The sequence below is a fragment of the Urocitellus parryii genome, chromosome X (genome assembly GCF_045843805.1).
Source record: "Urocitellus parryii isolate mUroPar1 chromosome X, mUroPar1.hap1, whole genome shotgun sequence".
In the NCBI taxonomy this organism is placed as follows: domain Eukaryota; kingdom Metazoa; phylum Chordata; class Mammalia; order Rodentia; family Sciuridae; genus Urocitellus; species Urocitellus parryii.
Genome location: NC_135547.1, coordinates 6,619,190 through 6,635,238, shown reverse-complemented (window position 1 = coordinate 6,635,238; position 16,049 = coordinate 6,619,190). Strand labels below are relative to the sequence as shown.

Sequence of the window (16,049 nt, the reverse complement as noted above, 5' to 3'; positions counted from 1 at the left end):
AAGTTTGTACATTTTAGATACATTTTTGTAGTTCAATAGGTAGCTAAGGAAAGTGCCCACATTTATGAACAATAAGACTTTCTTAAGCATGCATGTTCAGAGTACTGAGTATTACTGAAGTAGAACAAAGAACTAGGTGAACTGCTTTTAACAGGGAGCTCCCAGGCAATCTCAGGTAGTTTCTGATTATGTATCTTTGTCTAGCTCAGGGTAGAGACAAGGATACAATTTGTTTGAAAGCATATGGCATATGATTTAATGACAGGCATTTTAAGAAAATTTCCTCAATGTCTGATAATGTATAGATTTTTATATTATGTTAATCATAAATATTCTGTGTTGCAATTTTTGTGTAGGTTTATTCCAGAGCAAATGAAAAAGAGCCTTGCTGTTGGTGGTTAGCTAAAGTGAGGATGATAAAGGGTGAGGTAGGAAAATGCTAATTTAATTTTTTTCTTATACTTCTCTAAGCCCAGACACTACATTTCAGTTTGAATTTGTATTTGAATTAATACCAAATTTGAGTCACTTTTCTATAATGTTTTCTCTATATGTTCAGTATATTTAAGTTTATTGATTTTTTTCTATAAAGAATTTATTTTGAAAATACTTCAATAGGTATAAGTTTTCGCTCTTGATTTAAAAAAAATTAAAACTATGAGCAGGAATGATTTTATGTATTTCTCAGTTTTATGTGATAGAATATGCAGCATGTGATGCTACATACAATGAAATTGTCACGATTGAGCGTCTACGATCGGTTAATCCAAACAAACCTGCTACAAAAGATACTTTCCATAAGATCAAACTTGACGTGCCAGAAGACTTAAGACAAATGTAAGTTTATACACAAGAAATGGTGAGAACATGCAGATGATATGCAGTGAATTTAAAATAATATAAATTTTAAAATAGTACAAGTCAATTTTTAATTTCAGTAAGCTTTGGCAAAAAATGGTTTGGTCTGAAAAGTAATTAGAAAATAACTTTTTTTGTTTTCTCTAGTTATATAATCACAGCCAGACTTGGTGCTTGTTTAAACTTAGTTGGCTAGAAAAATAACTAATGTACATAACATATATTTGTTTTGTAAAATAAACTAACATTTTTGTAAGTTTCAAGATTTCAGAACTGATAAAAACAAATATTACGATTTTGACAAATCAAATTCTAGACTATGAAAGTTTCTCCAGATTTTTCCCCTTTAGCTAAAATATTTTTAAATAAATATGCACTAAGCAGGGTTAAAAAATATTGAAGATATGTTTATAATATTTGATATGGAGTAATGGCTAAAGACTTCAGTTAAGAGATTACTTTTTAAAAATTTTATCAAGGGCATATAGTAAGTTTGATTTGGACATACTGCAACTCAGATAAATTGCAGATCAGAATACATAGAAACCCTTTTTTATTCTAGAGGTTGTATTTATACGTAAATTTTCTGCCTTCTCATTCATACTTCTTTTTTTATTTCCTTCAAATTTAAAGGAAAACCAAAACAAAATTGGATACCCAGTAGCTATCCCCATAAGTTTTTAAATATTGACTCAAGGAATCTACTGACTTATATGTAACCAAAATTGGAAAGCCTACAGAGAAGAGTGGTTCCCCTAAATATGTTTCCTTTGGTAATCTAAACCCACAAGTAATTCCTTTAGAACATAAATCTTTCTTTTTTTTTCTTTTTTTTTTTTTATAAAATCAAGTGCTTGATTTGACTGTTTCAAGATATACAACAAAGGAACTAATCTTTTAAATGGATATAATGTATTTTGCATAAATAAAATTTAATATGAATCCATGATTCTCCTAAGTATAAATCTGAATATATTTTTGTCAGTAGTTAGTAATCACTCAACAATGGGTTTCTTTTTATTTCTAGGTGTGCCAAAGAATCGGCACATAAGGACTTTAAAAAGGCAGTTGGTGCCTTCTCTGTAACTTATGATCCAGAAAATTATCAGCTTGTCATTTTGGTGAGTGTTTCCAAGTTGTCTATTTTTGGTTTATTTCACTTGGGGAATTTGCTTTGATAATAACGTTGTTAACTTAATCATTTAGTCCATCAATGAAGTCACTTCAAAGCGAGCACATATGTTGATTGACATGCACTTTCGAAGTCTGCGCACTAAGTTGTCTCTGATACTGAGAAATGAAGAAGCTAGTAAGCAGCTGGAGGTATGTCAGTTTTCCTCGCACTACTCGTAAGGCTACCTTGAGTAAAATGTATAATTCCAAAACTTGAATATGGGCAGCTTGTCATTCATTTAGTATTTCTTAATAATTTATTTTAGCTTAGAAAGCTAAATTGTATGAGTCATAATCATAGTAAAGTTTTCTTGCCTGATGTTTCAAAATTAAGCAGTTCATATATTTGATGGGACTTCTGGTCAATGCACTTTTACTGTAAGTTTGTCAAAGCTGCTAATAAAATGAGGTAATGCTTCTTCCATATAACATGTTATCATTAAAGTACTAGAAATTATTAAAATATCTAATCATATTCCTTTCATTATGTATGTTTATCTCTGTTTAAAAGGGTATAGAACTTCTTCATTCTAATTGGTTGTCATTCTTTAAAACTCCTGTCTTCAGATTCCTGCCAGAGGCTATTTCCCTTACTTACTATTTCGTCTCTTAAGGTGCATTTTATCTACTTTTATTAATTCTCCTATAATTTCCATCATCATACATTTATTTTCATTGATAACAGTCTAGTATTTCCATCCATTACCATAGAAACTAAATGGATTATGGTTCAATGTGCCAACTCAAGTAGATTACTGTCAAAATCCAGATTTCCTTATCATTATTCATTTCATCAGGGGGAAAGCATCAGTTGAAATATATATATATATATATATATATATATATATATATATATATATATATATATATATATATATATAAAAGAAGTTCCAAACTGAAGTTTTGGAGAGAAGGTAGTCAAGACTATATTCTTGTAAAACCCTACAAAATTTGATAGACATTCTAACTTGATGTGTGATTACTGAACTGTTAGCAAGAGAGGAAAATTTTACTTTGTTTTCCTTATGACCATGGAGGTCTGTTTGATTGGTTGTTTTTTGTTTTGTTTTGTTTTTCTCATTCTTTCTCGATATCCCTGTGTTCACAATTTTGTGGTTTCTTTAGTGATTGTCTTATAATTTATAGGCCAGAGCAGCCTTCTTACTTTTATTGTGAGTATTATAAAATATACGCATATGCCTCTTCTTAAATGCTCTATTACCATATCTTTGGCTTACCATTTATCAGTGAATCATCAGTGAAAAGAAGGAACCAGGTTAATGAACCCGTACTCAAAAAGCATGACTTCTTGGAAAGTCCTAGAAATATTTAATGAATTTTACTACTCTAATCTAAAAAAAAAAAAATGGAAATTGTACTTATAAAACTATTTACATTTAGATATATTCATTCAATTATCAGGTGTGTTGAATAATGAGAACTAGTGTGCATGCCTATCTTCCTTCACTACTAATATTAAAGAGATTCACATATTCCTATAAGAAATTCCCATTTTCAACATGAGCCACTAATACGTTTGGTTTGCATTACTGGCATGATAGAACTAAACATTAAAATTTTATATACTATTTAAAAGACAGTGATTATCCACAAGTTTGGGGTATCAGTGGAATTTAGTTTTGTCATTACTGAATATATTTGAAAGAGCTCATTATACTTGTGGATCCAGATCACAAGGTCTTACAGACTCTGCTGTAATTTTAGGTTTCAGATGCATATGTGAGATAAGTTTTAAATCTTTGGCATGCTGTAATCAATTTAACTTCTATGACAGTAAGTCTTAAAATTCCTTTTCTTAGGTTTGGAGAAAACGGAATATATTCTTTTGATGCCATCATTTAAAGAGAGGGATGTTTAGAACACAGTACCTAGTGATTCTAAGTCCTAAATATGTACTATTTCCAGGAAGAAAAATAATATCCTTAAATAAAAATAAAATGTTCTATAAAGATGAAATTTTCAGTGTTTTTGCCTAAATAATATTGAGTCTGTCAGATCCAGTGAGCTGGTGTTTATTTGGGAACATTTGATCTGCTTGTTAATTGCTGAATTGTTGATATTGGTTAACTAAGGCAGCCTTGCAAATAGGTTTTCAAAAGTTACCTTGGAAAATTGTCGACAAACTCTTTCCTTTAATATCAAATGGCATAGACCTTCAGTAATAACCTAAAAAGTACTTATGCTGTGGGAGATCTTTTCTAAAATTAGTTTTCAACTGAAACTAATTTATAGGCCCCTAATATACAGGGTCAAGATAATTTACATGGCTGACCTAAATACAGTTGTCTTAATAGTTGATAAACCATATTCATCAGATGTGTATTTCTCTTCAGAGTTCAAGGCAGCTTGCCTCAAGGTTTCATGAACAGTTTATTGTACGAGAAGATCTGATGGGTCTAGCTATTGGTACTCATGGTGCTAATATTCAGCAAGCTAGAAAAGTACCTGGGGTCACTGCTATTGATCTAGATGAAGATACCTGCACGTTTCATATTTATGGAGAGGTAAATATTTTACTAACTAGCCCCCTGCCCCAAATCAGTGTTGCTGCTGGTTTATCATTTTGTCTTGAAACTTTCTCCCTTTTTATTAGGATCAGGATGCAGTGAAAAAGGCTAGAAGCTTTCTTGAATTTGCTGAAGATGTCATACAAGTTCCAAGAAACTTAGTAGGTGAGTCAGAAATAACCATTAACATGCACCACAAAAATAAAATTCAGGTAAACAATTTTTATACCAATAGAATCCAATTTTTCCTCACCCAGGAGTATCACTTAATTGAATTGCAATCTTTGAAATATAGTCTAGTCTGTTGGTACCATATTGAGAAAGGGTTTACTGGGTATGATACTCAGATTATATTATCAGAATGTATGCAAAGGAGATTGCTTTGGTAGTTAAAACCCAGACTTCCCACTGTATAGTGTCTCTATCTTAAAATTGACTGTTTTTTTTTAAATGAATGATAGTTGGTATCTTTATAATTCATAGTAGATAGGTATTTGATTTCCCTAAGAGGGCTATAAAATATAGCATTAATTTTAATTATCTCAACTTGACAATCTGAATGCAAGTTACTTAAATCTAGTATGTTTTTAAGCCAGAAGTAAATAAATGTCTCTGGGACTTTCTGCAAAGTTCCTGGTAACTTCTTATTTTAACTTTTGAGTACTGTTCGATGACCATCACCATCATGAGTGTCAGCTAATATCTAAGAACATTTCACCAACCCTCCCAAATGCTGCAGGTATTTTTAGTATAACATATCAAAAACAGGTGTAATTTTATCAAGGAAATTAAATTTAATTTTAATTTGTAAGTAAGATTGAGACCTATTGCCTTGCCTGTACCTGTTTAATCTTTTAACCTTGAAATCATGATTGCTGTAGGAGGTAATGCAACTTCTTGGGAAAGTTTAAAAAATAAAACAAGGATGACTTATGCATTTTGTGGACATAGTTTCAGAACTATATAACTTGCTTTTTATCAGCATAGAGTTGTAAACATCTTTAATGTCATTAAAAAACATTAGTAATGGTATTTTTCTCCCACAGAAAATCAGCTTAAAAATAAAGTACAAATACTAGTGAAATAATGCAGAATTAATAGCTCAGTTGTATACTACAGACAAATTAAAGAACATGAATGTGTAATGTTATTGAGGTAATTCACATACCAGTTGTGTAGAAAATGTATGTATAGCACAGGGTGAAGTGAATATCTCAGGATGGTAAGATTATAAATGATATTTATTTTCTTCTTTATAGCTTTTCAAGCAAGCACTTACAATTTTAAATAAGAAATATTATTGTAAATTTGGCAAATCTTATGAAAATGTAGTATTAGTTTTTTAAAAAAAATATCAAATTGATGATGCTTATATGTCTCATAAAACATTGTTTTAGAGAAGGCATGATGGTAGGGGAAGGTGCTTGGGCATAGGGGTTGGCTCTGGATTTTAGTCTTTAGCTTCCTTGAGTCTTCTCTCCTCACCTATCTAATAAGTATAAAATATCCACCTTACAGAATTATGTATATGTGTACATATAAAGTACCTAGTGCAGTTCTGGGCATAATAGTGGACTCAATTCAATTTCCTTTACCTTATTCAAAACAACCTCATTTCAGTAAAGCAGAATTATAGTCAATTGTCTGTTGGGATTCAAAATAATTGTTTAATATTGAATTGCATAATTTCTTATTAAATAAATGTAGATTTCTACCTATAGTCTTAACTGGAAAGAAGAGGATCTCTGAAAGTATCTTTTACCAGAAAGCCTTGTGAAGTAAATCATCCTGTTTTTTGTTGTGTTGTGTTTCTATTTAGTAAAGTGAGAGTATTCTGTTTTTGAGAGGGCTTCTACAAAACTGGCAATTTTGGGGACTTTAAGAAATCATTTTTACATAAGATTAGGCAAGGCAATCTTTAGGGGAGATGTCATAATCAATATTACAAGAGTTTTGTTAGGTCTCACAATATGATTTATTATCTATTTTTCCCAAACTCTCTTTAGTGTGTATAATGATTTCCTTTTCTTAAAATTTTCTTGTTCTTCCCTGGCTTTGACAATGAATTTGTTTAATTATTCAGCTGTGTTAAACTTGTATAATACTTAGGATAGTCAAGATATTATCTTAATAGAAACATGCTAAAATCTCATTTTTCTTTTTTGCTAACTCATTTAGACTTTTATTAAAACCAGCATTGATTCATGAAAATATAGCTATTATAAATAAAAAGAAACTGTGGGCTGGGTAGAGTGGCACAACCTGTTATCCAAGTGATTCTGAAGGCTGGGGCAGGAGGATTGCAAATTCAAGGCCAGATTCAACAACTTAACAAGACCCTGTCTCAAAATTAAAAAAAAAAAAATGAGAAGAATTAAAAAGAAGTAGTGGTAGGTAGAGCATTCCTGGGTTCAATTCCCAGTACCCAAACAAACTATGGGAAACTCCATCCAGGTAGCTTCACTGTCCCTTCTCTTCTCCTTTTTATTTGAATAGGACCAGAAATAATTGTCAAAAGATCCTAGGTCATGTGTTCTAATTTAATGGCATCTGTTGTTTCCTGACCACTGAGTAGACCAAAGGCTCTGATGCAGCTACACACAGCAAAAATGTCAAAGTTGTGTTCTAATTACAAGAGCCACAGGATCCTTCTGTGAGGAGATCTTTACTGAGTTCTTATCTAGGATTGGCTCGAAGTAAATTTTGGCTTACATGTTTTTCCTCAGTTCTGCCTCAAAAAAGCTAGTGGGGCAAGCATATGATGGATACCTTGCTGAGCTCTTGAAATAAGATACAACTCACACACAGATTTCTAGAATTAGTAGTTATTATATTTGTAATGTCTTGCTTTATACTAATGTGTGATGATGGCTCTGAAAGCAGTTATGTCCCAGTGATGTATGTGGCTGGAATTTCTAAAACGAGGGAAAGAATCCAGTGCCTATTTATTACTAGTACTTGAACTCTGGTTTTTTAGTGAAGAGTACTTCACAGGTTTTAAGCTTTTGCTTTTTCATTATGATTTTCATTGTGCTACCTTGATCTTTTATTCTATGATTTTTGAGTACTACACAGGAATAATATTTTAACAGACTGGCGTGAGAGATTGTATTCCTTTTAGATCTATGTATACCTGCATAAGCCACTTTTAAACTTAGAGTATCTTTTATAAAATTCTAAAAATGAGAATGAATGGATAAAGAGGAAGATTTAAATCACATGTAGATAAGAATCAAAATTGTCAGTTGAGCATGGATATTTACAATTATTCTTTCCTTAATTTCTTTTGTAGAACTTTGCAGAATAATAAAGCACCACACTACCAGCAAGTTTAAATTGTACATAACCTCCTACGTATGCAAAGTAATAGACTATCTTTGGACTTCCTTAGAAGTTTGAATTACCCAATCAGTTCATAAGTATTAATCAACTGTAGCACCTGTCCAAAGGCATTTAAGTTATGATGACCTAATCAAGGAGAAAACTAATTTAACTGTCACAACAGGGGCCTCTATTTGAATCTTACAATTCTGTGTGTATGTGTATGTGTAAACACATACATACACAAATACGTGAGATAATTTACAGGAGAATGTGAGTGAATTATTCATTTCTTACTTAGGTAAAGTAATAGGAAAAAATGGAAAACTGATTCAGGAGATTGTGGACAAGTCAGGAGTTGTGAGGGTGAGAATTGAGGCCGAAAATGAGAAAAATGTCCCACAGGAAGAGGTATGTTATATTTCATGTTTCTGGTTTGTCTAATAAAAGTAAAAGTCTTCTATTTTTTACCTGACATACTAACTTAGACCTCTCTGTCACATATGTATATGTGACTGTAGATATTTTGATCATCCAACATGCCTGATATAACTAACGGTATAGTTGTACATGATGGCCTCTATCTGTTGTCTAATGCTTTGACTTCAGATTAGTCATCTTAACCTATGTAAATCTTATTTTCTAATCTTTAAAATGGTTAGTTACAAATTTTTTAATATGAAACATACATCACTGGGTTTGGCATTAATGACAACTTAATGAGATAATGTGTGAAAATGCTTTGTGAAGCATTTTCAAATGTTAATGTTGCTAACAAAAACGTGTTCCACCTTTGACATTTTTTTTTTAGTTTCAGGATTATGTGTGCTTATGGTTTTTTTATCTTTAAATTTTACATAACTTTTTTTTTTATAACTTTCACTTTTATTTTCCTGAATATATGCCTTTTGGTAGCAACATTTGAAGTGTTTGTATGGGGTGAGGGAAATGAGGTTATGCCCTTCTGTGCAGTAATACTCTTTAAGATACTGTCACCTCCAAATGTCAAATTTCACACATCTACCCACTTTTTGTGAAAGGTTCTTTTAGTTAAATCCTTTGCAGTTTTTTAGTGCATGATGTTAATATACCAAAGTACTCTATAAGTTACATTCTTAAAAAAATAATCATTTCTAATGTATGAAATATGATATGTCAAGAGCTTTGTAATGTTTTGAACAACCAATAAAAAAATAATCATTTATGCAGTCATGGAGTTAACAAGTCTTAAAAATGGTTCTTTTTATCTTTTGTGTTTTGTGCTTGTTTTTAAGGAAATTTTGCCACCAAATTCCCTACCTTCCAATAATTCAAGGGTTGGACCTAATCCCTCTGAAGAAAAAAAACATTTAGATATAAAGGAAAACAGCACCCATTTTACTCAACCAAACAGTACAAAAGTCCAGAGGGTAAGAATTATTTTGTCAATTTGGAAAACATTAAAAGTAATTTTTTTGATTCAGATGTCACTGTTGGTGTTTTGAATATTTTTTTTTCCTGGTTAGACTGGTGAACTACTCATGTTCTATTTTTTTAGATCTGCTAGTGAACTGATGAGATACTACAAACCGAAGTAATACATACTTTCTGTTTATTCAGAACGACAACTCTTAACACCATAAACATAACAGGATTGCATTTTTCTTGTGAGGCTGTACTTTATTTTTTCCATGCTCTATCTCCTTTAAGTTTGCAGGCCTTGTAGCTCAAAATGTGCCTTCGGTTAAGCTATTTTTAAAGATAAAAAAACCAGTTAGAAACTCATTTTCACTATTTGAACTAAGCTATCAGTTTAGAAATGGGTTTTAGAAGTCCTACAATTAAGTCCTACATCCAATCTTCTGTATATCATTTGTTAAAAGAGTTTTTATAATATCACTTGCAATCCTTACACTTCTTTAGGTATTTAGTGGTTTGATCAGTTGTAATAGGGAATTCCAGAAACCTGAACTCAAGTTTTGGCAAGTAGGAAGACACTCATTGAAAAATATATTTTAGGTTTATATTTTAATGTTTATTCCCCTTGTTAAAAAAAGACTATAAATGATCATTCTTAGTTGGGGGCTGGTGAAGGAGTATTTGTGGAAATGTGTATTAATTTTCCTGCAGACAAAGCTCAAGGCTTTCATGCCAATTACTTATCCAGTGTCATCTGTCACCACTCTTCTCCCTTGTACTCTAGAGAAGCTTGAGCCATACTGAAGTACTTGGAATTCTTTGAACATTATCATATTCTGTTGCTTCTAGATATGTGCAGTAGAAAACTTTGTGTTTATGCTTCCCAGAGCACTCATTCTCCTCCATTTCCAACCTCACTTTGACCTTACTCATTTCTTTGCTTACATACTTGCTTCAGGTTCCCCTTCCCTGAATGCATCAAGAACCTTTTCCTTTGTGCTTCATTGTGTTAAACCATAGCATAGAACTTTTATATGTTCACTTGTTGATCTCCTCAACCACACTGTATAGATCCTTAAGGGCAGCACCCCCTACCTGGCCTAGGAGAGCTGTTTTTGGAAAAGATGTTATAACTCAGAAGAGATTAAAATCAAGTGTCATTTTGCACAAAACTGTAATTTCAAGTGGGTTGGATATTCCTCTCTGCTGGGAAGCCTAGTTCTCATACTAGAATAGGTAATCACTTTTTCCTGGTATCTCTATTAAAGGCCACCATTCTACTTTATTTTTTCTTTTAATTTACTCAGGTCCTCTGGATAGGTACTTAAATTAGAGTAGCCTTTGGTTAGTAAAACAATTTGGACCTGGTGTAAGAGAAAATATTTTTAAATGATTTTCTTCAAGGTCAATCTAACCAAATCTGTAACACAGAATTTTAAAGCTGGTTTTGGTGATTGTTTGGGAAGGGTGTAGCATTCTCTTAAATGGGATTTTAGAAAACACAATTAATAGCTGTGTAACAAAGTTAGGTGGCAAAAAAAAAAAAAATACGAGTTAAAATGATGTATTTGAGAAAGGAATTCTGATTTATAGACCTGATGATTCCATACTTTACATGTTACATGTGCAAAAACAAATCAGTATGAAGTCTAGGAGTTTTTATTGGCTTCTTTTTAGGTGGCCAGTGCTACTCAGAAGGCAGTTCCTTGCCTATTAGATGAATGTCAGTCTGAAAGTGGTGTTTTTCTGATTCTTCAGTTTTGTTCTTCATCAACAGCCATGCTCATGTACAGGGGAAAAAACCCTGTGCCAGCCCATTCATACCTTTTAGATGCTGTATACTGAATGCAAGCAGGTAAAACCATCCCAACAGTAGCAACACTTATCAAATGAATGCTCTTATGAAAGACCAATGCTTTGCTCAAGGGAGAGCTTCTTGGCTTCTCATACCTTTTATCTTTGCCTAGAGAGTTATGTTATATCCACAGCAAAGCTACCATCATAGTTTTCCTTTAATCGTTTATAAATATCAGTAACCATATGTATTCAATAGCAAAATATTGAAATATTCTCAATTTTGAATGTATGTCATAATTGCCTGCTTTTTACAAATCTCCCCTAGGCTTCCCTATTGCTTGTGATGAGAAAGAGTTTATTTTCTCATTTATAGTGATGAGTCAGAAGTATAAATATTTAGATTATGCTTTTTAAAAATCTGTTTTCTTTTATTATAGAATATATAATATTACAATCTAACAGTCAATTATATAAAGTATGCAAAAATTATAACTTTCACTAGTAATTGAGGGAAGTCAATAGAAGGAATCATAATTTTTTACCCATCCAATCAACCAAGAAAGGAAAGCAAAAGGAGAATACAGTGAAACATTCTTTCTCACATTGTTGATGACAGTTTCAATACATGTAACAGTGCAAGAACATTTTATTAATATTTTTCATATATAAAAATGTTCATGTACTTTATTCTCATTGTATGACCCCTGGAAATAGTCTATAAATCTAATACAAAATGAGGAAAATGTACATTTAGAAGGTTGATTATATCAATCATTTTTATAATTTTAAACAATTGAAAGCAACAAAAATTTCCAGATACACAGGGGTATTAAATCCTTCATTATAACATCTATATTAGCAAGGAGTAATTTGCAGACCAAAACTGATTATTTTGAAAACAATCAAGCCACAGAAAATGTTTTATATAGTAATAAATGGAAAGATGGCATATAAATGACATGTAAACTGTAGTTTTAACTATGCCACAACTAAGGAACCGCTAATGATTTTATTTAATAAATATCAAAGTGGTATCCATAGAGAGAAAAGCAAATTTTCCCTGTAATTCATCCTTCTAAAATTTTCAGAATATGTTATTGAAATATATATGGTCTTGTTATTTGGGTCATGAATGTGCCTGTATCTTTTTTGTCTCTCAATTTGTCAGTGCATTTTTCAATATCCTAATTCTTTTTGTTCCTGTTTTGATTGTACTCTGTTTATTCAACAAAGTTTAGGTTTGTTTTTTTTTTTACTTTTGAAATCCTGGTATCTAGTTTTGAATTATTTTCTTAAAGAATTTGATTTAGTAAAACTTGTAGTAAATGAATTAGAGCATTTGTCTATACTTCTCATGTTAAAGCTTGCATAAATTTGAATTATATCAGTGTTTTTTGCCAACATTTAATAATTGCTATATTGATCTGTCCTTATTCAAAATAGATGTGTAAAATACATCAACTACTTTTGTTTTTATATATTGATTTGTCTTTTCAACAAACATTTATGTACCTATTGTTCACCAGACCCTGTGGTAGGAATTTAGTAATTACTTGTATTTTTTCAGAGCATTCATCACTAATTTTATACATTCATTGCTATAATTTATTTTTCAGGGTATGGTACCATTTGTTTTTGTGGGAACAAAGGATAGCATAGCTAATGCCACTGTTCTCTTGGATTATCACCTGAACTACTTAAAGGTGAGAATAGAAAAAATATTTTATTTTTCTGGAAAATACTTTTATTTGTATTAAACATCAACTCTATTATACATTGCTAATATGCTGTGAGAACAGGAAAAATTTAACTTTCAATCCTTTTGCACTAAAATTTAAAAACTATAGTAAATCTTTTAGCAGTTCAGAATCATTCTAGCCTGTGCATAATAATGTATGGCCTTGTAAAAGAAAATAGAGAAAATACTTAATTTGTTTAACTTGAATATATTCCTTCTAAAAACACAACTTACTTTTTTATTGTAAATTTCAGAACCTAATATTCCATTCTCAATAAATTCCTGTATTTCTGCTTATTCTCTTAAACCCTTACACTCAATTTTGGTATTCTTATACCTAGCCATTTAATCCAATTGATTCGTTCTAGCTTTTGTGGATTTTTTCCACACTAAATTTTGTGTCTAACACTCACCTTTGTTGTCCCTTTTATGTCATTTATCAAGGAAATTCCAGCATTTCATGAACTACTGTGTTTAAATGTTTGCCCTTCATATTTTCTCTTTATTCTGTTTTTCAAAATACAAACTATTTGTGTCTTCTTGTAATTGCTCATTTTAGTTAGTGTTTGTACAGTTCTACCTCTAGATTGCAAGCTGGGAGGTAGGAACCAAGCGGCTACAAGGTATAGTGAAAAGAGCACTGGATTGACAATATAGCTATTTGCTTCTAGTCTCTCTTTAACTAAGAACTAGCTATATGACTTTAGGCAAGTTATTTCCCTAAACTAAATGCTTTTTGAAATTCCTTTTGGCCTATAATATATCCTGTAATATAATGAAATGTACTCTTACCTCGTTTTTATAATTTCTTCTTTGTACTTCTATTTATCAAAATTATAACACAGCTGGTATTAAATAGTCTTTAAAAAGTAATCCAGCTTTCCATTTTTTATGGCACTATCCTAATAAGATTTATTTTGCTGACTTAAATAAAAAGAGAGCAATTATATGTAAATCAGAGTGAAAGGAAGAAATAGTGCAGTAGCTGGGCATTTTGTTCATTCTTAGTGATGATCAGTTAATAATTTAAAATGGGAAGGTTTCATCCAGCAAGGTTTGCATGGGTAGGATACCTTTTTGATTTGCTTTTTGTTGTTGCTGTTATTGTTGTTAACAGTGTGTTTTGTGTGTGATCTGTTGTATGTGTTTTTCTTCATTTCTTAGCTTAAATGATTGTGAAGACCTGGACAGTTAGGATTGCACTGTATCAAATCCTTTGTTCTTTTGACTAATGTTCTCTCTCAGATCTTTTGATTTATTCTTCACAATTGAATAACTTGTTGGTTATCAGCAGCTGTCCTGTTTCCATTCTTTCTATCACCAGATCTTCCTTTGATTGGGCCTGGCATCTCTCACCAAAAGGTGACTGTTTTGCCTCAGTGGTATTACCCTGGAATACCATTCTGTTATGAAAGATCCGTATATCCATTCCAGGAGCTATTATTGTACCTTTGGAGGCAGCCACTCACTCAGCTGCATTCTCTCCTTTATTCTTGTGTGGTTTAGAGCACAGGTGATCCTTAACTGACCTTTCTTTTCCAGATGCCACACCATATTTCAGGAACTTAAGCTTTTCAGGGTTTTTTCCAGTGACTTTTTATATAGACAGTCTCTACAATGACTTCTACTTGACTGAAACACCCAGTACTTACTGTAGTTATGGTTCTGATTCCCTGTAGCCAGTAAATGAGATATTTATGGGTAGATTGGAAGGACAAGGGTTTAAAATTAGGTTTTTGTCTGGATTTGACAGACTATAGCTTATTGGAAGTACTGTTTATAAGGGTCTGTCAGTAGACCCCAGCTGTATGTTTTAATCATCTGAATATATACTGTTTGTTGTATTTGTTGTAGTAGAGTTGTAGACTTTAAGGGGTTTTCAAGGAATAATGTAGGACTGAACTGTTATTGTTCAGCTATTAAAGTGTTTTCCCCTTTTATATAAGGAACATCAGCATTTTTAGTTCATGGAAAATAATTGTTCCTAACTATATAATCACATCCAAAAATAGTATATGTTCTTTTAAAGCAAAAGATGCCCCAAACTCAGTGATTTGTAAATTGAGATCTTAACTGGCAAATCTATTTTAATTAAGATAATTTACAGTGTGTGATTTTTTTTAGATTAGATGGCTATACTTTAAAATGTCATTTATCTGTATTTATATAGTTTAATATTGCTTTATTCAATATCCTATCATCAAGAAGTCCCAAAAAATAGCATATTTGTGCCTTAGCCATAGAATAATTGGATAATTGTGCCAAATCAAATAAACATAAATTTTATTCAGTATAGTTTTAATTCTGAGTTTTTATTATATTTCTAATTCTGGATATCAATAACCTGTTATCTATAGTAATTTTCTTTTTTAAGGAGACCAATTTCCTGATAATTTGTGTAACAGTGTTTACTATAAATTTAGAACTGAAATTTAAATATTTCCAGTATATTTTTTATCTGATAAAAAGGAGAAAGATATTATTAAGAAAAATGTCAAATTATTTTTACTGTTATCTTGTATATTTTAAATAGGAAGTAGACCAGTTGCGTTTGGAGAGATTACAAATTGATGAGCAGTTGCGACAGATTGGAGCTAGTTCTAGACCACCACCAAATCGTACAGATAAGGAAAAAGGCTATGTGACTGAGGATGGTCAAGGAATGGGTCGAGGTAGTAGACCTTACAGAAATAGGGGGCACGGCAGACGCGGTCCTGGATATACTTCAGGTACAAACTAAGCATTTTACTCAGTAACTTTATCTGTTCCTAGACCTAATAGCTGCTAATCTCTAATATCATTAGAACCCCATTATAACAACTTCTCACTACATGGTTTCCAATTCACAGTGGGTCAAATTGTGTTTCAAGAGACATAGAGTAAAACCTAATAATGACACACATAGTTCAACAGGGCAGTTCTGAGTTCTGTCCATGTTCTGATTGGGGATAAATCCACTCAAGCCCTTGTGTGTTGATGACTTAAGACCTCTCCTGATTTTATTACTGTATAGCCAAAACTTTTTTCATTTGTGTACTGTGGCTCATTTTTTGTCAGGCATGTGCTGGTCATACTTGCTGGATGGACTATGTAAATCAGGGGTCTGCATCCTGTGACTCATAAGGTGATTTTGAGTGGCATGGCCAATGTCAGCCCTAGGCACAGTCAAGAAGTAGGCGAAGTTTCTCTTTGCCTTCCCAGTTCTTCTGTCCGTGCTTCTATCTTCTTTCCCAGTA

At 31.8% G+C, this 16,049-nt stretch overlaps 1 protein-coding gene across 10 annotated transcripts in view; it reads left to right on the top strand.

The window, feature by feature from the left end:
- Fmr1 (fragile X messenger ribonucleoprotein 1) overlaps positions 1 to 16,049 on the top strand; it is a 35,218-nt gene that overhangs the window by 15,011 nt on the left and 4,158 nt on the right. For all 10 annotated transcript variants that reach the window (XM_026379896.2, XM_026379893.2, XM_026379895.2 and 7 more), the window contains 10 exons: positions 357 to 428; positions 689 to 837; positions 1,886 to 1,979; positions 2,065 to 2,181; positions 4,386 to 4,556; positions 4,646 to 4,724; positions 8,182 to 8,291; positions 9,155 to 9,289; positions 12,692 to 12,778; positions 15,347 to 15,542. In XM_026379896.2, the coding sequence (XP_026235681.1) occupies positions 357 to 428; positions 689 to 837; positions 1,886 to 1,979; positions 2,065 to 2,181; positions 4,386 to 4,556; positions 4,646 to 4,724; positions 8,182 to 8,291; positions 9,155 to 9,289; positions 12,692 to 12,778; positions 15,347 to 15,542 (1,210 nt within the window). The remainder of the gene's footprint in view (positions 1 to 356; positions 429 to 688; positions 838 to 1,885; positions 1,980 to 2,064; positions 2,182 to 4,385; positions 4,557 to 4,645; positions 4,725 to 8,181; positions 8,292 to 9,154; positions 9,290 to 12,691; positions 12,779 to 15,346; positions 15,543 to 16,049) is intronic.